General features: G+C 38.0%; 1 protein-coding gene across 4 annotated transcripts in view; it reads right to left on the bottom strand.

Annotated features, from left to right (window-relative positions):
• Positions 1-3,342: 3,342 nt before the first annotated feature.
• Positions 3,343-23,356, bottom strand: part of ENPP1 (ectonucleotide pyrophosphatase/phosphodiesterase 1) — a 52,751-nt gene continuing 32,737 nt past the window's right edge. For all 4 annotated transcript variants that reach the window (XM_032101726.1, XM_032101728.1, XM_032101727.1 and 1 more), the window contains 16 exons: positions 22,885-22,950; positions 22,505-22,577; positions 21,503-21,611; positions 20,240-20,371; positions 18,726-18,757; positions 17,379-17,506; positions 16,253-16,322; positions 14,176-14,263; positions 12,818-12,993; positions 12,259-12,310; positions 9,691-9,845; positions 8,284-8,419; positions 7,405-7,485; positions 6,615-6,747; positions 5,797-5,953; positions 3,343-4,991 (listed from right to left, as the gene is read on the bottom strand). In XM_032101726.1, the coding sequence (XP_031957617.1) occupies positions 4,824-4,991; positions 5,797-5,953; positions 6,615-6,747; positions 7,405-7,485; positions 8,284-8,419; positions 9,691-9,845; positions 12,259-12,310; positions 12,818-12,993; positions 14,176-14,263; positions 16,253-16,322; positions 17,379-17,506; positions 18,726-18,757; positions 20,240-20,371; positions 21,503-21,611; positions 22,505-22,577; positions 22,885-22,950 (1,756 nt within the window). In that variant the 3' untranslated portion in view covers positions 3,343-4,823. The remainder of the gene's footprint in view (positions 4,992-5,796; positions 5,954-6,614; positions 6,748-7,404; positions 7,486-8,283; positions 8,420-9,690; positions 9,846-12,258; positions 12,311-12,817; positions 12,994-14,175; positions 14,264-16,252; positions 16,323-17,378; positions 17,507-18,725; positions 18,758-20,239; positions 20,372-21,502; positions 21,612-22,504; positions 22,578-22,884; positions 22,951-23,356) is intronic.

The following is a 23,356-nucleotide window of genomic DNA, read 5'->3' as shown; positions in this document are numbered from 1 at the left end:
TGGCCAGCAGGACCAGGCCCGGGATCATTGCCACTGTGCTCAGAACTGACGAGGCCACAACTTGAATCCTGTGTTCAATTCTGGGCCCCTCACTACATGAAGGACATTAAGATGCAGGAGTGAGTTTACAGAAGGGTGAGGAAGCTGGTAAACTGTCTGGAGCACAAGTCCTGTGAGGAGTGGCTAAGGGAGCTCGGGTTGTTTAACCTGGAGAAAACGAGGCTCAGGGGTGATCTTATCACTCTCTACAACTACCTGAAAGAAGATTGTAGCCAGGTGGGGGTCAGCCTTTCCCCCCCCACTAACAAGTGAAAGATGAGAGCAAATAGTGCGAAGTTTCACCAGGGGATTTTTAGTTTGGGTATTAGAAAAATTTCCTCACCAAAAGGTTTGTGAAGCACCAGAACAGGCTGCCCAGAGAAGTGGTTACAATTCTTGGAGGCACTTAGAAGATGTGTGGATGCGGCACTTAGTGATGTGGTTTCATGGTGGACTTGGCAGTGCTGGTTTAATAGCTGGGGTCGATATCTTAGAGGTCTTTTCCAACCAGAATGATTCTGATTCTGTGACTGTCAGCCATGTCTGTGTACCTTATGGACATGACCAAAAGGCAGTTCTGCTGTCTTCTGATCAGGAAATCAGTCCGGAGATTTGGGGTGACTCAAGATTCTTCCATTTCGCTGTATTTTGTTTTATTTCAGTAAATTAAAAATAGAAAGAACTAAACATGCAGTAAATGGCAACACAAATCTGACACATGTTGTGGCTGAGGAGGAATACAATAATTTGCAATGGTATCCTCTAAAATCTGTTTCCAGGCTTCCATAATTATTCCAAGTTTGTCCGTGGTCTCCATAGCAGACTTTCCCGAGGCTCGAGGCTGGTGTGGTGACTCACAGTGGTTCAGCAAGGGACTCAACTCCTTTCCAGGGAGTCTGAGTCACAGGATGCCAAACCTGGACTAGTTTCCTGTAATATAGAGGTTCCTGAGCTGTGGTAGATGTACTGCTCATGGTACACAAGCCACCTCAGCGTAGTGCTCTAACACCTCCCAGACACTGCCACAAGGTATGCAAGGGTAAGCAGGAGATGTTGCTGCTGCTGCTAGCAAACGAACACAAATATTTGGAAACTTGTGTTTTAATAAGTTGTTGGACTCATACTGACTCTGCCCTGAACTCCTCAGAAGGGCAAAAACAGTTTACCACAGCCCAGCAGTAAAAGCGCTGAATATAGAGCTCACCATGAGCCCTGGACTGGTTTCCCGAACTCATTAGTGGTGCTGCTGTGGGTACAGAGAGTTACAGCAGCTGCCCTGTGACCCTGCAGCACTAGAAGTTCCTCACAGTGCTCTTATTCCTGAGCATCTACTCTGGAGTGGTAGGTTGGGCAACTCATTCTGGCACAGGTACCTCCTCAGCAACAAGCCTGAGCTTTGTAGTAGATTTTGAAAAAAGGGAGGTCAGAAATGAGATCTTTGCTCCTAGATGAGTATCCTAATCACAGAGTCACAGATTGAGGCTTCCTTTTATATTCCTTTTTGTCTTCTTGTCTCATTTTCCTGGAAAAGTGGATGCCCGCCCATGCAGCAGGAGGGTAGCTCCTCCCAGCTTGCTGAGTATGTTTTATAACCTTGTATTTAAAGGGATAATTTTGTACTTTGAATCTCCTCAGACCAAGGAAAGGCAGGAGCCCAGGCCACCCACTGGCAGGTGCTTTTAGCAGACGGCTGTTGTGCACTGGGCTGGACACAGTGGTTTGGTGTATTCTGGATGTGTTGAGAAGAGATTTGCCAGAACAGGCCTGTCCGAAATACAGACAGATATTTCTTCATTTTCTTTAAACATGGTAGATCCTGAGATAAATAAGAGCAAGAAACCCCTAACATATCAATCAAGCAAATTACCTCAGTTACTGACAGTAGCAACCAGTGAAGTAAGTCTATACCACCCGAATACCTCTGAAGGCACAACTCCACTTGTCTTGTGACACGTGACACTGCCAGACACACCCAGACCAATGACCTGCAGTCTGCTCTTCCTCTGCCTTTTTCACTTGAAAGAAGGCCACACTACACAGCAAAGAAGCAGTTATATTCAGTAGTGCTGACACCCATGTCACCTGTCACCTTTCAGATTCACCTACTGAAAATGCTTAGTGGAACTCTGTTATGGTTTAGGAATGGTATCCCCAATTTAGTGTTCCTACTGAAACACTCCAAACCGCATGCCACTGGTTCACTCCCCCATTCCTTCATCCCTGTGGTAGGATGGAGAGGAGAATTAGAGGCACAAAAGGTAAAAATTGCAGGTTGAGATAAGAACAATTTACTGGAAACAGCAATGAGATAAGAAAACAAACAGTAATAGCAACAATATTAGTAACAGACTGCACAAGACAGGCAAGTGATTCACACATGAGTGCTCCCCACCACCAGCCAGCAGGAAGGAACCCAACCTCCCTCCCTCTACCTCTGTGTGGGGTGAGGTGCTATGGAATAACCTCATGGTCCTGGCCATGCCTCTCCTGGCTACTGCAAAAATGAACCCTGTCCTGGATGGACCAGGACAAGCTCTGATACCATACACCAGCTTAAACAGAAAACATTTTACCTCCACATGGACAAAACTGTTGAGTTTTTTCAGAATGGAGTTTGATGGTGGCTGTAGGATGCTCCTTGGGGCCCATCAGGCTTCAAAAAGACAACCTAGTATCTATCATCCTGCGGTATTGGCAGCCACTGCATACCAGGACTAGCATCAGCATTTATTCATATGTTCTGACACCACCATTACAAATGTCTTTAAAAATCAAAGAAGAAATTAAATCAGCAGAAATATTTACGCTAACATTAAATGAGAGTAACTCTCTTCATTGTCAATTTGACTTGTCAATTTCTGGCAAAACCACATCCCAAACCCCATTTAGCTCCTGCCCTCTCTTGATGACCATAATAACTTTCACAACTGCTTTCCATTCCAAAACCAAAGATCAAACCAGAAGTCTTGAAGATTCTCTGGTTCCATTTTTATCCCAGAGCTAGGCTGACCCTGCCTCTTAATGGAAACTGGCATCACCTTAAGATGTCAACATATCTATTTGCATTCAGGAGAGAGTACTAGTTGTAAAAAATAACAAAAATAAAAAATTAACACCTGGACCATCTTTCTCCCTACCTTCCTCTCCTAGCAATAAATGTAACTAATGTTACAGTTGGAGAAATTATCTTCAGTTCATAGAGCAAAGACTGAAGCAATCCCTATCCCTCCCCCCCAAAAATATTGTGCTCTCTAACTGCACCAGTTGGTACAGTTGCTACAGAAAGGGTCACAAACAACATAGTACTTCTGATGGGTTTATTTGTCACAGGCAACTTTACAAAGCAGTTACACTGAATAATGCTGTCACAGTCCTATCGTTATGTGAGGTTGCTACAACACATTTAGATTTCACACAGTGAAACTACTTGAGAAAAAAAAAAAAATCATGCTCATAACATAAGATCAAGAAAATACACTTGGTTAAAAGAAAAATTGGTCCCAGAATTTCAGCCCACTCAAACTGAAGTTAATGGGAAAAGCTTCCTCTGACTTCAGCAGGCTCTGGATCCAGCCTTCAACATGCCCTAACCAAGCTATAAGGTCAAATGCCTCTCTGCTCAGTTACAGGCTCTTCATTCTTCTAACATACTTGTGCGTGATGTATTTTCTCCTTTTTAAATGAGAAGAACATAAATGTGAAATTGACTATGCCAAATTTTATACATAACAGAGCCAATTTTGGGTCATCAGCTTTAGAGAGTGGGAGAATTACAAAGGTGATAATATGTGTACTGGAAAAGGAGGGAGTTCCTCCACTCCTGAGTGCCTATAGCAGCTGTTTGTGTAGCCTGAAAGCTTCCAAGAAAGGTCACTACATGCTTCTTCAGAATTCGCATCTCTGACAGCATCTGCATTCAAAAATGGGATTTCAAAACCACAGCTGACAAAAACATGTACCAAACAGAGAAACACATCTTTACTTCAATAAAGCAAAGTCTTTTAATCAAATCTAAGTTTAGTTTGAAGATAATTACTCCTGGGAGCTCAGACATATTCCTAAAATAATTTCTTCTCATTTACAGGTGACTTGATGCATCCTATACCCACCCATTCAGAGGATGCATGAACAACTGTGCATCTAATTCTCCATCAGTGTTGGAGCCATCAGAGGGCAGCAACACACCAAGGCTGCCCAGCCCACGGATCTCCTGTAGCCAGGCGTCTCTTCCATGTGGGGGAAGTTTTAGTTACCAGTCCTACTAACCTCAGTATAGCTTCTTGCACCATAGCACTGCATTGTTTTTTTAATTCACACTTCAAGGAAAACTGGAATGAGAAGAGTGCTGTTGTTTAGATTTCAACGGTCACCAAAAATGTAGTTCTTTCCCAGAACTGTATTTGCTAATTATCTGCATTTTTAAAGTGGAATACTGATCATAAACCATACTTTATAAAATTCTCCCTCTCCAGTGCATATCAAAGATAACATTTGTGTTCGTGTCTCAGACTATGATGACCAAATGCTGTTAGCATAGTAATGGACATGGTTCTACCACATCCAAGTGGGAATGACAGGAGCTGCCATCCTGTGTCACAAGTATAGTCCATCAGGAGTCCCTGAGATACAAATATGGCACCCACTCTCCTCTCTACTGGCATTTTGGTCAAGAGTTCTCAATAAAAGTTCCAGCTTATTTTTTTAAAAAAAAAAGTTTTCGTTAATTAAAAAAAGTCTATTTACAAATCAGTTGTGAAATCAATAACAACATTCCATAGGAAAAATCAGATTGTCTCAAAAGTTGGTAAATATGTTTTTAACTGTAAAATGTCAGATATTGGCTGTTTTCTGTCTTGATAGAAGCTGAGTCCAGTAAGTAATTCTATATCTCTGATCCGAGCCGTATGAAACTTCATTCTCTCTTCAACCCACATGGACTCAGACTTGCCATCCTATTGGGGCAGAGGAGGAAAAAAAAACGGGTTGTAAAACTTTTTTTTTTTTCCCCTGAGATGTATTTAATCTACTAAAAAAGACATTTGGTGTTTTATAAAAACAAAAACCAGTAACGGAGTGTGCAGGATTATACACAGTTAGAAGCTTGTCTGAATTTAATACTTGCTGTTACGTCCTCAAGTATACAAAACCTGTAGCTGCACCAACTGGTAATAATGGGGAATGGCAAGTTAGGTCCAGCATCTACCAATCATCTGTATGATAAAAATATTTCTGAGAGCTGTGCCTGACTCTAATTCCTTGCTGCAGGATAGGTCTATACACTTTCCTCCCTTTTTTTCTGGTGTGTATGGAGCGTAGCTATGTGCATTCCCACAACAATTCCAAGGTACCTGAACTAAAAGCAACCAGTGCTCTTCAGGAACATCTGTGTCTTTTCCTCCTGGGAATGCATTTGGCCTTAGCACTGACCTTTTGTTGTGGGTGACTCCTCTTAGAAGCTCTTCATCCTCAGCTTTTGAATGGATAGAAGTCTGTGTATGTAGCACATTGATGGTCTCTGCATACTCTGATTCCACTCTGCTAGCTCTAAGTTTTGCTCTTTGAACAGATCTATTTTCCCATTTGATCATATTCACAGACTCTGACATAATTCCATTTGCAAAAATATTGTCTTCTCTCTCAAGATGATCATGTAGACTGCACCACTTTTACAGGCTTTAACTAGTTAATCACTGATATCCAAAAAAACAAGCTTCAGCCTGACTTCAGATGTTTATGGGAACCAAACAGACTACTTACTGCACAGCTTTCACTGTTGTCTTCTCTGTGAGGTACAACGAAAGACAAGGCATCTAGAGACCCTTCACACTCCAGAGGAGTTTCAGAAGTATTTTTACAGCTAGTCAGCACAATGAAGAAGTGGGTTGGAACTGGAACTTCTGAATTACCAGGGTATCTGAAATACAAAAAACTTACATCCACCAAATCATACTTGCACAAAGATCAAATGACAGCATTCAGCGATATTCAGTTTTAGCAATTCGTCTATTTTATCCAAAGAAAGCTTAAGTCTGGAAGGAAAATTCCTGATTACTATTTTTGCAAATCAGGTTTGGCTTGAAGGCTGATTTAAGTAACAAGTTTGATGAGGTATAACAATAAACTGATTTATTATCATTATCATAAAAATATGTAAAACTCCAGAGGGGATGAAGAGTTCAACCTGAGTCCCAAAAACCATCTGTCTGCTAGCTTGAACCAGTTTTGCTAACTAGTGTAACCCACAACTTGTATTGGAACACTGCCAGCTCAGGAATGATCAATCATGCCACCCGGGATAAGCCCTTGCCTTGTCCTCTCCTAGAGGCAATGGCAGTGTCCTAAGTTTTCAGGCTGGTGGGCATCATTCCACATGCAACAGCTTCTCTTATACTCCACCTTCAGGTTTAGGATGGCACATTTTGAAGGTGCATTTTTCTCTTTGTGCTTGTTACTTCTTTCTTAACCTACTTTTCTGCTTAGGGCCATTTGCTTGTCTTTCTGATCGAGGATAGTAATTACTAACAGACCAGTAATGGAGGAAAGAAACAAAGGATTACAGTGTGAAAGGTTCTCACCTTTTCAACTTTTCTGGGGTATCATAGAGCCCATCAGAGTCATAATCAAACACAGGACCACTGACTATATTGACACCATTCCTGGCTGCAGCATATTCAGGTAGCAGGTGTTGATGGAAGTAGTTCCATAAGACTGAAACACAGTAATGGAATCAGGAAACAACCTTCACAATAGAAGCTGCTAACACAACTCTGCAGAGTATTCAGTGGAGTATAGACAGACATGACAAGCTAGGAAAATAACAAATTCTACAGGCATTTGCTGTTGTTAAAGGTTGCATCCAGCTGGGCAGCAGCATTCACTGCAGTGTGTCCTAATACTGTGGTCTCACAGTCACCCTAACCACAAACCTGACTGAGGTATAGTGATGCTACTCCCTTGGGACCTTAGGTTTCTTTCCTTGGAAACCAAACCATGGAGAGGTTAGAGGAGGAAAGGCCAGAGAAGACCATGCCTGCCTGTGTCTTGCCCCACTATCAAGCTGGCCTGGCTAGCTTGTACACTCACACCTATGAGCTGGAAAGTATCTAACCTATAAAATATTTTGAATTACAATTAAGAATTGAACAGTATTCCATTACAAAACAGGACATCTCTTTTTTTCCAGAAGAAGTATCACAGTTGTTGCTCGTTTTCCCCAGGTACATACTTATTCTCTCTCAGACAAACATCTCATGTTCCCTCTCTCTCAGGAACCAGGGGCCATTTGCATGATTTGGAAGCAAGTAAAAACCAGCAGTCTTTCTTCTATTCAACTGTGGACATAAAATATGCATACAAATAAAATACCTTTAAATGCAGGATACATTGGCACAATGTTGCTGGTAAGCAAGGCATCATAGTGAGGTTTCTTTGCATCTGTCATAAAATCTGAAACCAAAAAGGGCAATTAATTACTTGGACTTGTTACTTTCAACTTGCATTTTCATGCTTTTAGTGGTCATTGTTATAACATCAAGATGGAGCTGACCTAACTCTATTTTCCAAAACCTATGTGGGTGTAAGTGCTGACTTACATGCTGGATTCCATCTAAAATAAATAATCTTAGTAGCAGCAGCAGCAATTACACTTGTCAGATATACAGTTGGCAAATTTCATGAGATTTAAAAATATCAGAACAGGCTTCTGAATTGTGGGGAAAGAAATAAAAGTCATGAGTATCAGGCAAACTTTCCATGACTGTAGAATGTAGGCTTAAAGACAGGATTCTGTTGAAACTGTGCAAACTACATTTGACATGGATATTTAAATAACCTTCTACTTGGTATTCTGTGCAGTAGAGTCAATGTAAAATACCTCCATATCAGGTCAGCATCAGTTCACAAACAATTTATCTAGGTACACAAAGTGAATTTGTAATTTACCAGTTTGCTGGACTTAATGTCTACATGTTCCTCCCAGTTTCTTCTGTGAGATGCCACTTCAGAAACCTGATAAGTTTCAAAACTTCTGGGAAGTACTAAGTGACCTTGGACAACCCACTGGATGCTGAAATACCTGAAGCACCTAAAATGTTTTCCTTTCTCATATGCTGAAGTGAACTGCAACAACTCAGCAGCTACTGCTTCACATTCTGATTGGTTATCGAGAACACCTAAAAAACTACACCTGCTACATTACAGATCATGTAAATCAGATATGCTATACAATGAAGGCAAAGTACTTACCTGGAGGAGCAAGAAATCCGTAAGTTAGGCGAGGATGATTGTTGTAAAACAAACAGGTCTGGTTATAATTCTGTGAAATACGAGCATCTTTGTGTAAACAGCTGGAGGCAGCTCCTGTAGAAGAAACCCATTTGTCCTATTGAACAAGAAGAAAGTATCATTGTGAATGCTGACTTACAATAATTCTCCCAGTATGAGGGACTGCAGAACTCTAAATATTTAGCTGCATCTTCCTTTAAGATTGTGAAGGGTTTAACTAAGATGCAAGAATTGTTTCTCTTCTGTCAGTGGAAAACAAGCCCTCCCATCTACTTCATATGCCTTGGAAATAAAGTGAATGGAACTGAAACATTTTAGCCAATTATAACATCTTCTAAAACCGAATCTAGAGGTGCCCATTAAAGATAATCTGATTTATTGACTGATAGACAGACTCACATAATTGACAGATAGATGTGTGGGCCACTTGTTACAGTAACTGGTTGCTTCATGTCACTAACCTCAAAATATTCAGGATCAAGCAAATCTTGCCAGAGTTTAGGTAAATTTAATTATAACAGTCATTATTTAAAACCTATGATTCCCAGATAATCAGATTAAAAGTATTCTCTACTATCTTAATTCCTTTTAAGCATGATCTGGCTCCTAAATTTTTTCTGAATGGGAAAGGCCAACTTGAAAAAACTTTCCTTCATCAGATCAGTGCTCTGCATGAACAGGTGTATCTTAAGCATAGGATTTAGGACCACAAAGACCTGATTTATTTTCACTGACCTTTTTTTTTTTTTCCCAATCAGGATTATATTTGGAGAGAAGGATCATATGAGGGCATGAATAGCTCAAGATGGTCCTGAGATTACTTTTTCAAAAGCATCCTGCCACATTACAAACTGCTTTAAGACTATGAAACCCACACTGAGGCTAGTTTTTAAGGACAATACTGACAGACTGCTGTAGCAGACCTATGCAGTCTCCTAGGGCTTCTATACCAATGGCAATGGAGTCCTCACTTCCTGGTGGATCTGCTCAATCTGGAGGAAAAACTGTTTCACACTCTGAGAAATGGAAGAGTCAAAGCCAATCCTTATTAGCATAGTAAACCTCACACAAAATTCCACTTTATATCTTATGTGGTTCAACTTAGTTCCCTGGGAGATAACATCACAGACTCATTTCAGCTGGAAAAAGACCCCTAAGATCATTGAGCCCAACCTTTGGCTGATCATCACCTTGTCAACTAGACTATGGCATTAAGTGCCAAATCCAGTCCTTTCCTGAACACCTCCATGGACTCCACCACCATGGTGGCTTTCATATCATGAGCAGATATAAGAAGTCTTCAGGAATAACTGACACTCAAGATTTTTACTTTCCAAGGTTGCTTCTAATATTTCTTCTTATGCTTACGTCTTTGCCCACAGTGTATGCACTCCACAGAGACATCCTGTAGTCCCTGCTGTACCCGCTCACGTAGCGGTAATGGTAAAGGAGGCAATAATTGTGTCTTTTCTGCAGAACCCTGGGCCGTCCGTAGGGCAAATTAAGGTCCTCTGTCTTCTTAACTGCAACAGAAATAGTGCTTATTACTTTTCAATTAATACTGGTTGTCAGCTCCTTCCTCTTTATACACCTAAGGTTGCCTTATTTTCAATTAATACTGGTTGTCAGCTCCTTCCTCTTTATACACCTAAGGTTGCCTTATTTTCAATTGCCAAATAAAACAGAAGTCACATTAATGGGATAAAAAAATTTCATTATTATACCAAAGGTACAGTTTCTATGCTAAGGCAATAAATTAAGTGATGAAGCCAGTATAAAACAAACATTTAAATGTACACTGCACAAATTAAGTCTATATTTAAACCAAAACCTTTTGCCATTAAAAACAGGAGATAAATTTAAGTTGAAAAGTTAAAGTCTTTGTTGACTTTGTGTTTCAATTTGAAAATGTGGGATCTGCTTCTATGTAACATTTAGATGGGAGACAAACCAATTCTGGTGATTTGAAATTACTATTTCAGTAGAAACCACACAGTCTAATGTAAAAATACATTTAAAAGACTAAGAAATACAGAGATTTAAATAATACAGTGAAGTACTAGATTAGATTTGGATTTTCAACTGTGCAAGGACTCACTACTTTGCCTTTAAAAATTCAAGTATATTCAATCATTACATGACTAGAATTATAAAGAAGGTGTCAAAGTATATTTTCAATTAAATAGGTCCCTACCATCTGCAAATTATTATAAAATATTAATGCAAATGTACTACAGGGGGAAAGAAATTGAGCAATGAATGTGCAGGGTTTTTTCCACAGTAATACCAAAGCATAAAAAAAGTCAAGATTATGACAGCTATTTCTCCACCCATGAGGGAAGAACAATTCATGTTTTTTTAATAAAACTAAAAACGCAGTTTTTTGTTCTTACAGACTGTCAAGTTATGACAATCAATGAGAGAACATGCAAACTGAAGTAACTAATGAACTTTATATAGTCTTAAGGAACTTCTAGGCCGGTTACTAGAATTCTTGCATCTGTGCAATGCTTTTTATATCTAATTAATGCTTAATTAATACAATTCCTAATGAAATTACTGCTATTAAGACCAGTGCTATACCAGGTTTCACTGACAATTCAGGACAAAATCCTACTGCTTCAAAAAAGTAGGTTTAGAGCATTAAGTTCCTTTTTCTACAAAAGAGAACTGAAATATGTTATTGTGCCTGGCCTTGTCATGCTTCTTCAAAGCCAGGTTAAGCAAAGCCCTCAGAGATCCTTAGCAGAGTCTGTTTCAGCAAAACCCCTGGTGCATCTGGGGGAAAGCACATTTGAACTGGATTTGATTTTGTTGCTCTCATGAGCATTACAATACTGAAAGACTTACTTTGAAAGGGTTCTGGGACGCATTTTAAAATGATGACCTGTCATTAGTGGAAACCATTCAAGAACACTCTATCCACTCTGTTTCAGGACAAACTACACAAATCAACAGAAGCCTTGAATTAGCTCTGGATAAGCAGCAAGTACTGGACCCTGACAGAAACTGGCATTTATGTCCAGTTCTTAATAGCGAGCTATAGTGGGGTGTTGCCAAATACAGTTTATTTGCATAAGAAACCCAAGGCTTCATGAACACACACACACACAAGGCAAGGTCTCTATCAGCCTATTTCTGACAGCCTAATCTTCTTGATATTATCTTTTAAGGCATTAGCACCTAGGACTATGTTCCATTTTGACTTACAGTTTTCCTTATTTACTTGCTGTTTTATCTGTTTCATTCTCAAAATAGTTTATTTTGTTTTACGAGTCTACAGCCTTGCAAACTGCAGCTTAAACATGGCATGTGTATGTCCAATGACTGGAAATAAATCATAAGTAAAAGAAGTAACAGCTCAAGACCACATAAAAATTCAAATGTGTAAAATACTCCTTATGCCTCATTAAAAGTATGCTGCCATTATGGATATCATTATTTGCATTGATTTCTTATCGGGTACTTCCCCATGCATCAATTTTGCTTCCCATTCTGGAATGCTCATTACTTCAGTACTAGAAAGTCAAAAGTGACAGATAACACATATGCCATAAAGACACTTGTATAAGGATACACATTCATTTGAGAACAAATGGTTCAGGAGGACTGTATTCAAAAACATTGGAATCGTAAAACGGTATGGGCTGGAAGAGACCATAAAGACCATCTAGTGCAACCACCCTGTCAAGAGCAGGGACATCTTCCACTAGACCAGGTTGTTCAAAGCCCCATCCAACCTGGTCTTGAACACTTCCAGGGGTGAGGCATCCACAAATTCTCCAGGCCGGACTATAGTTTCAGCAAGTATTTCAAAGAATTTTCATATCATTTACTTGGGAGTTGCTCAGAAGCTTAAAAATATAGAATGATTGATGACTATTTTTTCTTTTTTTGTTAGCTTTTTAATTTTATATTATTATCTGAAGTTCTTACCTTCTGTTTCAGTAAGATTTAAACGCTGATGAAAATCCCTTATTGGCAAGCCCTGTAATTTTATAAAGGAAAAGCAGTGACTCTACAAAGCATATTATGAGTCTGTATTATGGTACTACACTTAAATGTAACTTCTGTCTCGCAAGTTATACATACACAGAACTCACTGACACGTACTGGAGGAGAGCTACAGGGAATTTGCAGAAACAAATTGGTTCTGCCACAAGCAAATCTACGGGCTTGAAAACCACAGCCCAAATACAACATTCACAGAAGAGAAATTTCAACATAATTAAATGAAGCAAGTAAGAATGGAATGCTTTCCCCATCAAGCTCCTTTGGGGTTTTTTCAGGCTCTTTAGAGATGAATGTGACTTAACATAAGCAATCTGCAAAAAATTATTACGCAAATACAGGCTAGCACTCACTAACCCCAAGCAAGACTTGATTTTGAAACCAATAGTAAGGGACTGTGAAACCATCTGGAGAATGCAAAGTTTCACTCTTTGAATATGACACAGACTTCTGCCTCCATGACTTTAACCATTTCAGTACTTACCCCTGTCCTGCAGGAGCAGCCAAGGCTCACTGAAAAGGCTCTTTCTCCCACCACAGAGCATTCAGAAGGATGGCTTGTTTCCTTGGGATGGTGAGGGGTGTAAACAGGGTTCTTTAATAGATGGTTTAGGCGTCCATGAGTTCCATTGTTTGGGGCTGGTTTCAAATCAAGCAAATCTATGGAAGAATTCAAGTGATATTAACAGGAGGAGAAAGAAAGACTGTAATACACAACTGGTTATATTGTGCTTACAAGTATGGATGAGCCAAAGCTTCACTGCTTGCTGCTCATAACGCTCAAAAGGAAAAGCAATGTCACCTCTTTAAAGGGACCACACATGTTCTTAGGTAGGGTTCAGTGTGGTATTAGTCTGCTTGTAAGGCTGAGTAAGTTGCCTCAATTAATTTTATATCAGGACGTTCACATGCTGGCTTTTATACATCCTATTCATCTAATTCTTTCTGTATAGGATGGAGAAAATCTAAACCTCAATGACTGCACTTACAACATCTGATCTGTCACTGAACTCACTTCAGTAATCAGAGATGGCAGTAAGTGCTCTACCCCTCTCATGCAGCATATGCAGAACAGCTCAGGGGGCACAAGAAGGTATTTCAATATCAACCATGGCAGGAGAAGACAGCAAAGCACAGAAGGCTGAGAGAGATGTGCTTCCTGACAATGGCCTGTTTCCTATTCCAGCAAAGAATTTAGACATGTGGTTTAGATATGGTATACCTGAATATCGCCACTGATCTCAAGCATTTGCAGAACTCCTAATAAGTTTTATTTTCTGGATCAAACTCTTTGGTAATACTTAATTTCTCACAAAAGCAGTATAAGTTCTAACAAGAGAGGGAAGTAGGCAATAACGGAAAACAGGTGAAGACCTCAAGGGCAATAAATGAACAGAAAGTGGTAGATCTAGTGACAGACTTTTGGAAAAACCATGAAATACAGAATGAAGAAGGGACAAAGGAACAAGGAGTCACAGTAACATTGTGTTTGAAAGAGGGGGGGAAAGGACGCTTCCCTTCCTGATGGTAGAGAGATTGTGAAGTAGCCATTTTTAGTAGTGGTGAGTCAAAGCACCAGCTCTGGAAAAGCCAGAGGAATACACAATGTGACCAGTGGAAAAGAGATATATAAGGTAGCCTGACCAGTAGATCTTAAACTGCTGTTAGTCATTAAGAGATGGCCCTTTCTCAGAAAAACAAACAGCTTATTTGTAAAAATCAGCAGCAAGTCTTAAGGATGAGTTTCTGAGGACACTTAATCTGCTATTAGAAGATTTGCAATGCCCGAAAGATATTATATTTTTATATTGAACAAAAATTACCTCCATCCATTGTACTTACCACACATTAAATTATATACTTCAATGTTTTCAAATGGATCAACTTGAGTACCAAACTTGAATCCTGGTCCAAAACCAATAAAGATAGCCTAGGATTTACAGAGAAAAGTATGGTGGAATTCTGTTTAAGACAAGTTGAAATGAAAATTATCTTCATACTCAGAAGGCATTTTCTTCCAAGAACTTAATCTTTGCTTTAGCAACATAGTACATATCAAGTCAAAAGCATGTATTTTTCTTTAAAAAAAAAAAAAGTAGATGTATAAGAATAATTTTTTTAAAAAGCAGTAGAAGAGTATTAGGAAACCCAATTCAGTCTCATTGTTGCCTTTAGCCATTTATCAAGTCCCTTGCTCTTCTCTGCTTTTAAGAAAATACCTTTTAATTTCTTCAAATGCTTTAAAAGATTTAATGGAAATGTTTATCCAAAGTAACCATCACATATCACATCCTGTAAACAATTTAGAAGCTTTTAACTTAGGGCTATAAAAACATCTGTTGGTAACAATGCTCGAAGTGGTTTAAGCAATGGGAGGATTGCAGGCTGCCACGCCTGGTTTGCAGCTGTTCTTTCTTCTTACACCACTTCCCGAGCTGTACTGGACCTGATCCAGGAATACTGCCAGCTCAGAAACCTTTCCTTTTTTTTTTTTTTTTCCCTGCTGGCTTCTTTTCCTTCTGGTTCAATTCCCCAAACTACTTGACACAGCAGCCACAAAAAACTTACCAGCATACTGCAAGGTTTGCTGCACAAATGAGAACAAGGAGGCAAGGGCAACAAATGCTTAAACTCAACTGTGCCAAAAACATTGTTTTAAAACTTATCCTCAGTTATTCAGCTCATTTTTAATGAAAAGAAACAGATTGCACACATCTGTGGTATCAAGATACTGAATGAGTGATGGATGTTTTACGCTGTATAGCATGTCCCCGGATGAGATCTCCAAGCTCTTTGTAAACAATGCAATTGCCTCAGATTTCGTAGCTGTGTGGCAAAAACGGAGGCTAAAAACTCAACTCCTAACTCCTTTTTTTGAGATTAAAGGATAACACAGGGCATAATTCGGCAACAGTTGATACTAAAATCTGCAGACTAATAATGTACTCAACAAGCCTAATCTGAACCAGATGAGGCAGGGATGATGAGCAGGCGCTACCTCCTTTCTGATATTTTTGGTAATTACAGAGTATGAAATGCTGTTATGCTGCTATAATGTTAGCCACAAAAGGATAAATTTTATCTCTTAAGACCTGTTAGGGGTGCTATGAACTGGCAATCCCAAGTGTGACAAAGTTTGAATAGAGTCAATCTACTGAAAAAAATTTGCACAGTCAAACTACAGTAGAGAGAGATGGAATGCATTTGGGATCACGTGGCTTGCTGATTGCAACCCATTACTAGATACACTATCAACAGGTTTTCCATTGTCAAATCAGGGAACAAGAGTAAGCCTGGAAGGGTAAATTGATACAAGATTAGGACTTTTTTTAAAAACAGTTTGATGCCAACACTATATAAAAAAAAATAAGACTTCTAAGAGAGAAAATTATTGAAAACAAGTTTTATGAGAAAACCTACAAAGTCCACATAACACACAGATTCCTCTTTATAGATGTGTTTACACATATTCACTGTAATAGCTCCAAGTACCTCACAATTGTTTGTGGATTTGAATCCTGAAAACAGCTTTTTGAAATTATGAATATTGGCTTTCATTTTATTGATAGCAGAAATTAAGGCAAAGGATAGGTTAAGTGACTTCCCCAAATTCGATGAAACTAAGGATCTGATTTCATGTTTCCCTATGATGTCTTCCCATTTCTCATTAAAGAGAAGAATTTCAAGACTGTCTTTATTTGTGTGGGTCATCCAGCACATCACAATATCAATCCTATAAACGTTTGATTTCTTTAATTGCAAATGGAATAATATAACAAATCTTAAAAAAAAATAAAACAACAACAAAAAAAAAAAAAACCAAAAAAAAAAAAAAAACCAAAAAACTCAATACCCAGCAAATACAGCATTTGGAAATAGAAGGAGCTAAAAATAAAGCTCATGTAAGTTTAAATCTCACCTGCATATTGGGGAAGCGATTGTCTGAGCCATGGAATCCACCTTTGCAGCTTTTAATCTCAAGTGGTTTTCTATTAAAAATACACAGTTTTTATAACTCACACTTTTCAAACCATATCAGCAAAAAGTACATTCAGTGATGACTTATTTACTTCTCTATTTAAGGATTCTTAGAGGATTGTCCGTAGGGAATGAGAAGTCTTTAAAGCTTGGGAAAAGAATGTCTTTAAAATCAGAATGGTAATTTTCTCTGCAAATGTTATGCCTTTGGAACTTTCATGCGATCATCAGAGTAATTTAAACTCAAAGTACATGATGTATGAAACAAAATTTGTTTTCAGGATAACAGATTTTCAGTTCACTGTCATTTGGGTTACAACTTTACAGTACTTTACATAAGTACAGTCTCAATATTTTTTTACTAAAAACACTAATCTAATTTAGACCATTCAGACAGGAATCTTACAGTCTAATAAAAATAAACATCCAGCCTGTGCTAGGTCCATACACACGATTTAAACACACAGTTCTATTAACCCAAACCTAATTTGCATAACTTGCACATGTCTACAGTATTACACAACAGGACTTACTGAAGAGGTGCACTGAAAACTCTTCCATGATGAAAGCCCTGAAGCATCACAGAGGTGCTCAAAATTAATACTATTATAGCAGATACCACTATTCTGGGACTTGTAAATTCTTCTGTAAAAACACCTAAGGTAATTAACAATCATGGACTCAGTAAGCTCAATGACTGACAAGACTGATTTAACCTAGTAATTATTTCCATGCTCTGCTTTCATGGACTCACTCTGGAAATTCCTACAGCATGCAAAATGTTCTCAAGTATCTGACAGTGAGGACCTTAGTTTCTAACCTGCCACTACCTCCATACCCAGCAGGGAGAATAGCTATGGCTGCCAGTTTAGAATTAAGCCTCCCCAGGCCAGCAAAACCTGCAGAAAAAAGCATGCATTGTTCCTTTGCAAAGTCCCTTTGCTATGACAAACAAGAATATCACACTCTAACAGCTATCACTGAACTCTAAGCACTTGGAAGAGAAAAGCTGTGAGAAAACAAGAAATTATTTGTTGCACAGTCAAGTACTGAGAACTGTAACTTACCGAGCAAGCTGCCATTGGGAGTCTAAATAAAAGTGCAGCGGTTCAATCCGGTCATTATGGGAAAAATGGAAACGCTTCGGTAGCAGCTGCTTCATATAAGCTTTGAAAGGCTGGTTTGGTTTTATGCACTGGAATGTTTAAATTAAAACAAAGAAATTTTGGTGAGATGTGTATTTTATGTCATGCACAGCTCTTATAAAGCACATCAATTGCAAATGGCCTGCAATAACTTCCACTAAGAACAATGTAACTCCACCAGGTTTGGAGTTACAAGGTCTGGGACATATGAATGAATACTTAAATCACAAATATTGACTGGTTTGGGATTCAATAGTTATTAGAAGATATTTAATATTGGATTATGGACAAAACTTGCTTTTTTTTTATCTTATGGCCTACAACTGTACAGAACCAAATGGTACTTCTTAGAATTAATAAAGAATTACACTAAGACATCACAGTAATTTCACAAGTGATAGGAGACTATCTAGTGCAACAAGCTACAGCTCTGTAATAGAGAAGGTAACAGATATTTAAAGTGTTTTTAGATTGCTCACTCAGGGACAAATAAATTTTTCCACAAACTAAGATCCATTAATAATTTAAAAAAAGAGAAAAAACCCCACAAAACACAAAAACAAAACAAAATCTCTACTGTAACATTGGAATTTTGGATAGTGAAGTCATCTATACAAACAGCATTGCTCTCACTGACAGCAGTGTCTGCACAAACGAGAGGCAAACAAATTACAGTGCAGGGATAAGAATAGAAGCCAGGGGCAGAGCAAAAAAGCATATCCATTAAACTGTAACTGAACAACAAAAAAAAATTCAATATTCTCTCTCAAAGCTGTCTATCTAAAAGGTGTGAGCAAGAAAATCCTATGTGTGTCCTGGTAATAGAGCTGAGCTTTACACTGACATGGCTCTCAGCTAGTAAGGTCCAGATACACAAGTTCTCCAGCTGGAAGAGCAACACAATACAGTGAACAGACATGAACACAAAGCCTTAGGCAGACTGATGTCACCTTACTCAGTTTTCACCTCCCCCTGTGTGGAACTACTGTTGTTGTTGTTGTTAACCACAGGTCACACACAGAATCAATTCAGTTGGAAAATATCTCTGAGATCATCAAGTACAAGTATGACTGAACACCACCTTGTTGACTAGAAAAAAATCTTCCAGTTGTCCAACCTAAACCTCCCCTGGTGCAGTTTAAGACTAGGTCCCCTCATCCTGTCACTGAACCAAAGTACAGAAGTAGCCCAGCAAACAGCTAAGTGCTATAAAATACATGTAAATGTAAGCAGAAATTAAGCTAGAACAACAGATAAGACAACACTTACTGTGAGGTTTCTGGCAATGCCTTCATAGTTAACTGGAAGAATCATATGTAAGTATTAGTCACCTAAGTTAAAAAAGATCAGATGTAAAATGAAAGCATTCCTATCATGTGATACAAATGATAAGTTTGAATGAATTTCTGGGCATAAGAAATTATTTTTCCAGATTGAAAACCATATAGACCAAGATAATCCCTAACTGTCAAGCTATTGCTTTTAGGAAATTTTAGTTCAGCCTCTCTTTCCCTTGATTACTTATTAACAGATTTAAATTTAAACTATATTAGTTAAACTTTAGTTAATTCTACTAGCTAAAAGTTAAACTATGCTTAAATACCAAACTATATTAACCACAGTTAGAAAAATAATCCAAGAAGTAAGTTTTTACAAAAGAAGCAACTAAATGCTGTGTTGAGATGAATTTTTCCTCACTAATAAATTTATAAAGAAAAAGACAAAAGACACAAATGCAATCACTAGGACAGCAGTTTTGCCTAGGAAATATCCTTAGAAAGAAAGCCAAGCACCAGCTGGCTAAGATTCAGATGCTTAGACTCAAGCCAAAAGGGACCATTACATCATGTAGTTTGACAATTTGTGTAACACAGGCCCACTACATTTCACAGTTACTCTGTCCTGACTCTGATATCCAATACCTGACTCAAGTACATACAGGATTACCCTGGCAAGAGAACCATTCACAATTCCTGCACAGATAACATGCAGTGCTACAAAGACAGCTATGCTACTTCATTGTAACAGTGCACATGCCCAAAGGAGGAGATACGCTACTTTTCTTCTTCCTGAACTTCCTTCTCCAGGGAGAACCTGGAACTGCATTTGACTCCCACGTTCTCCAAGTAAACATTTAAAACAGTTTAGAATAGCATCAAGCAATGAAGTAAACAGGACTTAGTCACTGGGGCTGAGGCCTACAAGTTTTAAAGGGCAGAGAGAACAATAATCTTGACAGAAAAGAAACACAACCCACCCAAAAAATACTATGAAACATGAAGAAAACTCCTGCAGTCAACATTTAAAAGTACCCAAAAATTGCAGGCATTAAATGTTTAACTAAAATTAGACTGCTTAACCAATCAGAGTTTAAAATTTGTAAGCATTCATTGATTTTTACTTAGTTTTATTATATATGTGTATTTGCAGTTTACTCAGCTACTGTCAGGCCAGTAGGCCAAATTTTTATAACTAGGAAATGTAATACTCAAAACAATATGCAAATGATGCTACCAATCTAACATTCTGCTAAGACAAAAATATTGCGAATTTATACAAATAAATCCGTGGGATTCAAATATACTTTCAGACTTGAAAAGTCAAGTGGTCTCTAAAAACACAAGTGCACACACTACTCAGTATTTCCTGCTCATCATTATCCAGGTTGTCCCTAGTTGGCACTCACTCAAGTTTACTAACAGAATATGTGGATCCTAAGCTTGTATTTGTGAAGTACAAAAACATATAACCAAATAACAAAAGTTAGTTTAGCAACTACATACAAGAGAAATACTCATCTGGAACATTGTTAGGTCTTAGGCGAGCTGCAGGACCGGGTACAACTATGAAATCTTGAACATTGTCCAGATAGCTGTTCAGATACACTGTTCTTCTGCAGCTCCCTACTTCCATCCCTGTAAAAGGAAACACATTTCCTTTTAAAATGGGAATATCAATGTAGAGTAGCCTTGCTAAGGAGACATGTAACTTTAGTTGCAGAAGTCAGAAATGTAATTTCTTTGGGCTTTTTATCAGGAATCCCAAGGCATCTGACCCAAGGAGAGCACAATACTCATCTGTAGAAGATAAAAAACCACACACAGATAAACACTATCAGCCATTTCCACAGCTGAGAAAGACTCTCCAATTTAATAAACAGACAAACTTCCTTTTATAAAGGGAAAAGAACTCTTATGAGCCTAAGAACAGCAGTAAGGGTCAGACCAAATATTAATTTAGCTCAGTATCCTACCTAATAATGTTCAGTAACATATCTAGAGAAACACCCAATAAGCACAGCATTATTGACTGGTTGTTCTCCCAGTGCTCTTTAGCAGTTTTCAGAAGTCAAAGGGACTTCAAGTTGCATATTGCATTTGAACTCTTAATGATTCTTGACAGGTTTACCCTCCATTCATAATTTTTTTTAAGTCTGTATAGATATTTGGCTTGCATCATTCCCTGTGGCAACGAGTTTTGCAATATTTTGTGCTCATATTTTGTTTGTCAAGCAAAGAAGTAGAAAAAAAAATAGTAAAATATATAACTTACAGAAATAATTCCAGATATACAGAAAAGCTAGAAAAATAAATCAAAGTTTCATATTCACAGCCTTCTAATAACGTATAAGGGAAGTGATAGTTGGAAGGAAGATATGGCTTTGTATTTTCAGTTCTCCAGCAGTTTGTAAACTGGTGCTGCGCAGTGTAGTTAAAGGAAAGAAGGAAATGAAATCTATAGTCTACAGTTCACCTTTTTTATTCTATTTCTTTTATCATATGGTAATGGTTGCAAAAGGAATTAGAAACAAAATATGAAAATTATTTAATTCCTCCCTATGTTGTACACTTCTTTACCCCCTCATAAAATAGTCTGACACTGTCTCACACTGACTATCTTTCATATCATCTTGACAATATAAAACATATTTTATAGGTATTACTTGTGTGTTAACCTTGACAGAAACATACAAGTATAAATTCAGAATATTACTTTATAAAGACAGTTCTTCAAAGTTCTGATATATTTTATAAAATCAAATTTACCATGATCTGATACAAAAATTATGTTCAGGCATTTATGCAAGTTCATTTGCTTTAGACCATCCATCAGCATCCCTACTATTTCGTCCACTCTCTGTAATGCCATGATGACCTGCAGGACAAAAATAGGAATGTAAAGTCAGTGTTAAAAATACTGTTAAATATGGCTAAATAAAAATGAGATCCTGCAGACTGCATATCGCCTTCATTGTTCAGAGTTACCTCCACCTACAGAAGACTAGCTATATCTACACTATACAGCCCTTAGCCCAATTTTTTTTTCTGTCCCATATTGTACCATGACACAGCTATACATTTTTATGTGTTATTTCAGTTGCAGATGCTTAAAAAAAAGGAAAAAACCCAAACCAAAAACATCAATAAAGAAATCCCTCACAGCTATTCAGTACTTTTTAAGACAGTAGCAGTCCCAAAGACTTCTTATTTATATAACGAATCACAGGCTGTGATGGAGTCAATGTTCCTTTCATCTGTCTCTTTCTGAGAAGGCATAAATTGTAACTGCAGAGAGATAAAGCCAATATCCACCTAACCTTAGCACAGAGGCTGGGGGGAAATGAATGACAACTGTAACTTGAATACTTCACCACCACAACTGGGACATTGTTATGCAAACCTCTGTTCTTGCTAAACGGAACACATACAAATTCTCTGTCCCCATTCCCCTCCCTCACCAAAAATCAATGTGAACCATTAGTAGGAGCACATAAAAGAACATACAAGACATACCCAAACACGCTTTGGTAATATAAAGTTATAGAAATAAAGAAAATAAAAAGAAGGCTTACTAAATAGGCTGTCTATTACACACTTCATATCAATGTTAACCATGGATGGACTATCTATTCACAAATTTTTTTCCTAATAAGCATACTTCACATGATCTCAGTTAACCTAACATGAATTATGGAAGTTACAGAGTCAGAGCAAATTAAATTAAAATTAAAATTTAAAAAAAAATTAAGAAACTACAGAACTACTTACTCCGCTGCTTACTGGTCCAAACTTATGGCCCGAGGAATCTGGTTCTTCTAAATACAGAGTGTAAAAGTGTGGTCTATATCAAACAGTACCAAAAATGTAATATTTTACATACATGTTGAGACAGTTTGAAGAAATTATATTTCAACAATGGAGATCAAATATTGGAAACAACACTGTCATTCAGAGGAAAAATACTTTGAATGGAGAGATGAAACTTAATTAAAAAAGCTTTCAGTCATAGAAACAAGTTCGCATTAAATAATATTTTAACATTGTTAGAATAAAGCATAAGATATTGTTTAAAACAGAAATCATGTTTACAAAGTAATTCATTGCAATACCACTCAAACAGGAACTCACACTTGCAAATGTACACCTACCTTTCATCTTCAGGTAGCTGCAGCCAGCGAAGGACAGTCACCACTCTTTCTTCAAAGGGGATTGAGCTGTATCGGAATAATATAGTATCAACCAGCCATGAATTTCCAAGAGCTAAAAACTCTTAGCCATGTATTACCAAAAAAAAAAAAAAACCAAAAAAACAAAAAAACCCCACAAATATATTACAAACTATTTAGCAGGATGCAAATTTATCTATGCTAGTTGCCTGTGACTCTATAGGAGTTTATGGCCTGAGCTAAATTCCCTTGAATATTGTCCCCAATGACTGTAATATGATTAGAACAAAGCTCCCAGTAGTGCTTATGCTTATTATACAAAGCAAATAATTGGCCTCAAGGTGCAAAGTCACAAGCAGGTTTTCATTCCTGTATTATGTTTTGAAAAGGTCTTGGTTTATGGGTGGGGTTGGGTATTCTAAATGTACATGGGTTGAATACAAGTTCTCATACT

This window comes from Corvus moneduloides, chromosome 3 (assembly GCF_009650955.1).
Source record: "Corvus moneduloides isolate bCorMon1 chromosome 3, bCorMon1.pri, whole genome shotgun sequence".
Taxonomy (NCBI): Eukaryota; Metazoa; Chordata; class Aves; order Passeriformes; family Corvidae; genus Corvus; species Corvus moneduloides.
The sequence above is the reverse complement of the archived record's forward strand: the minus strand, read 5'-3'. Positions and strand labels throughout refer to the sequence as shown.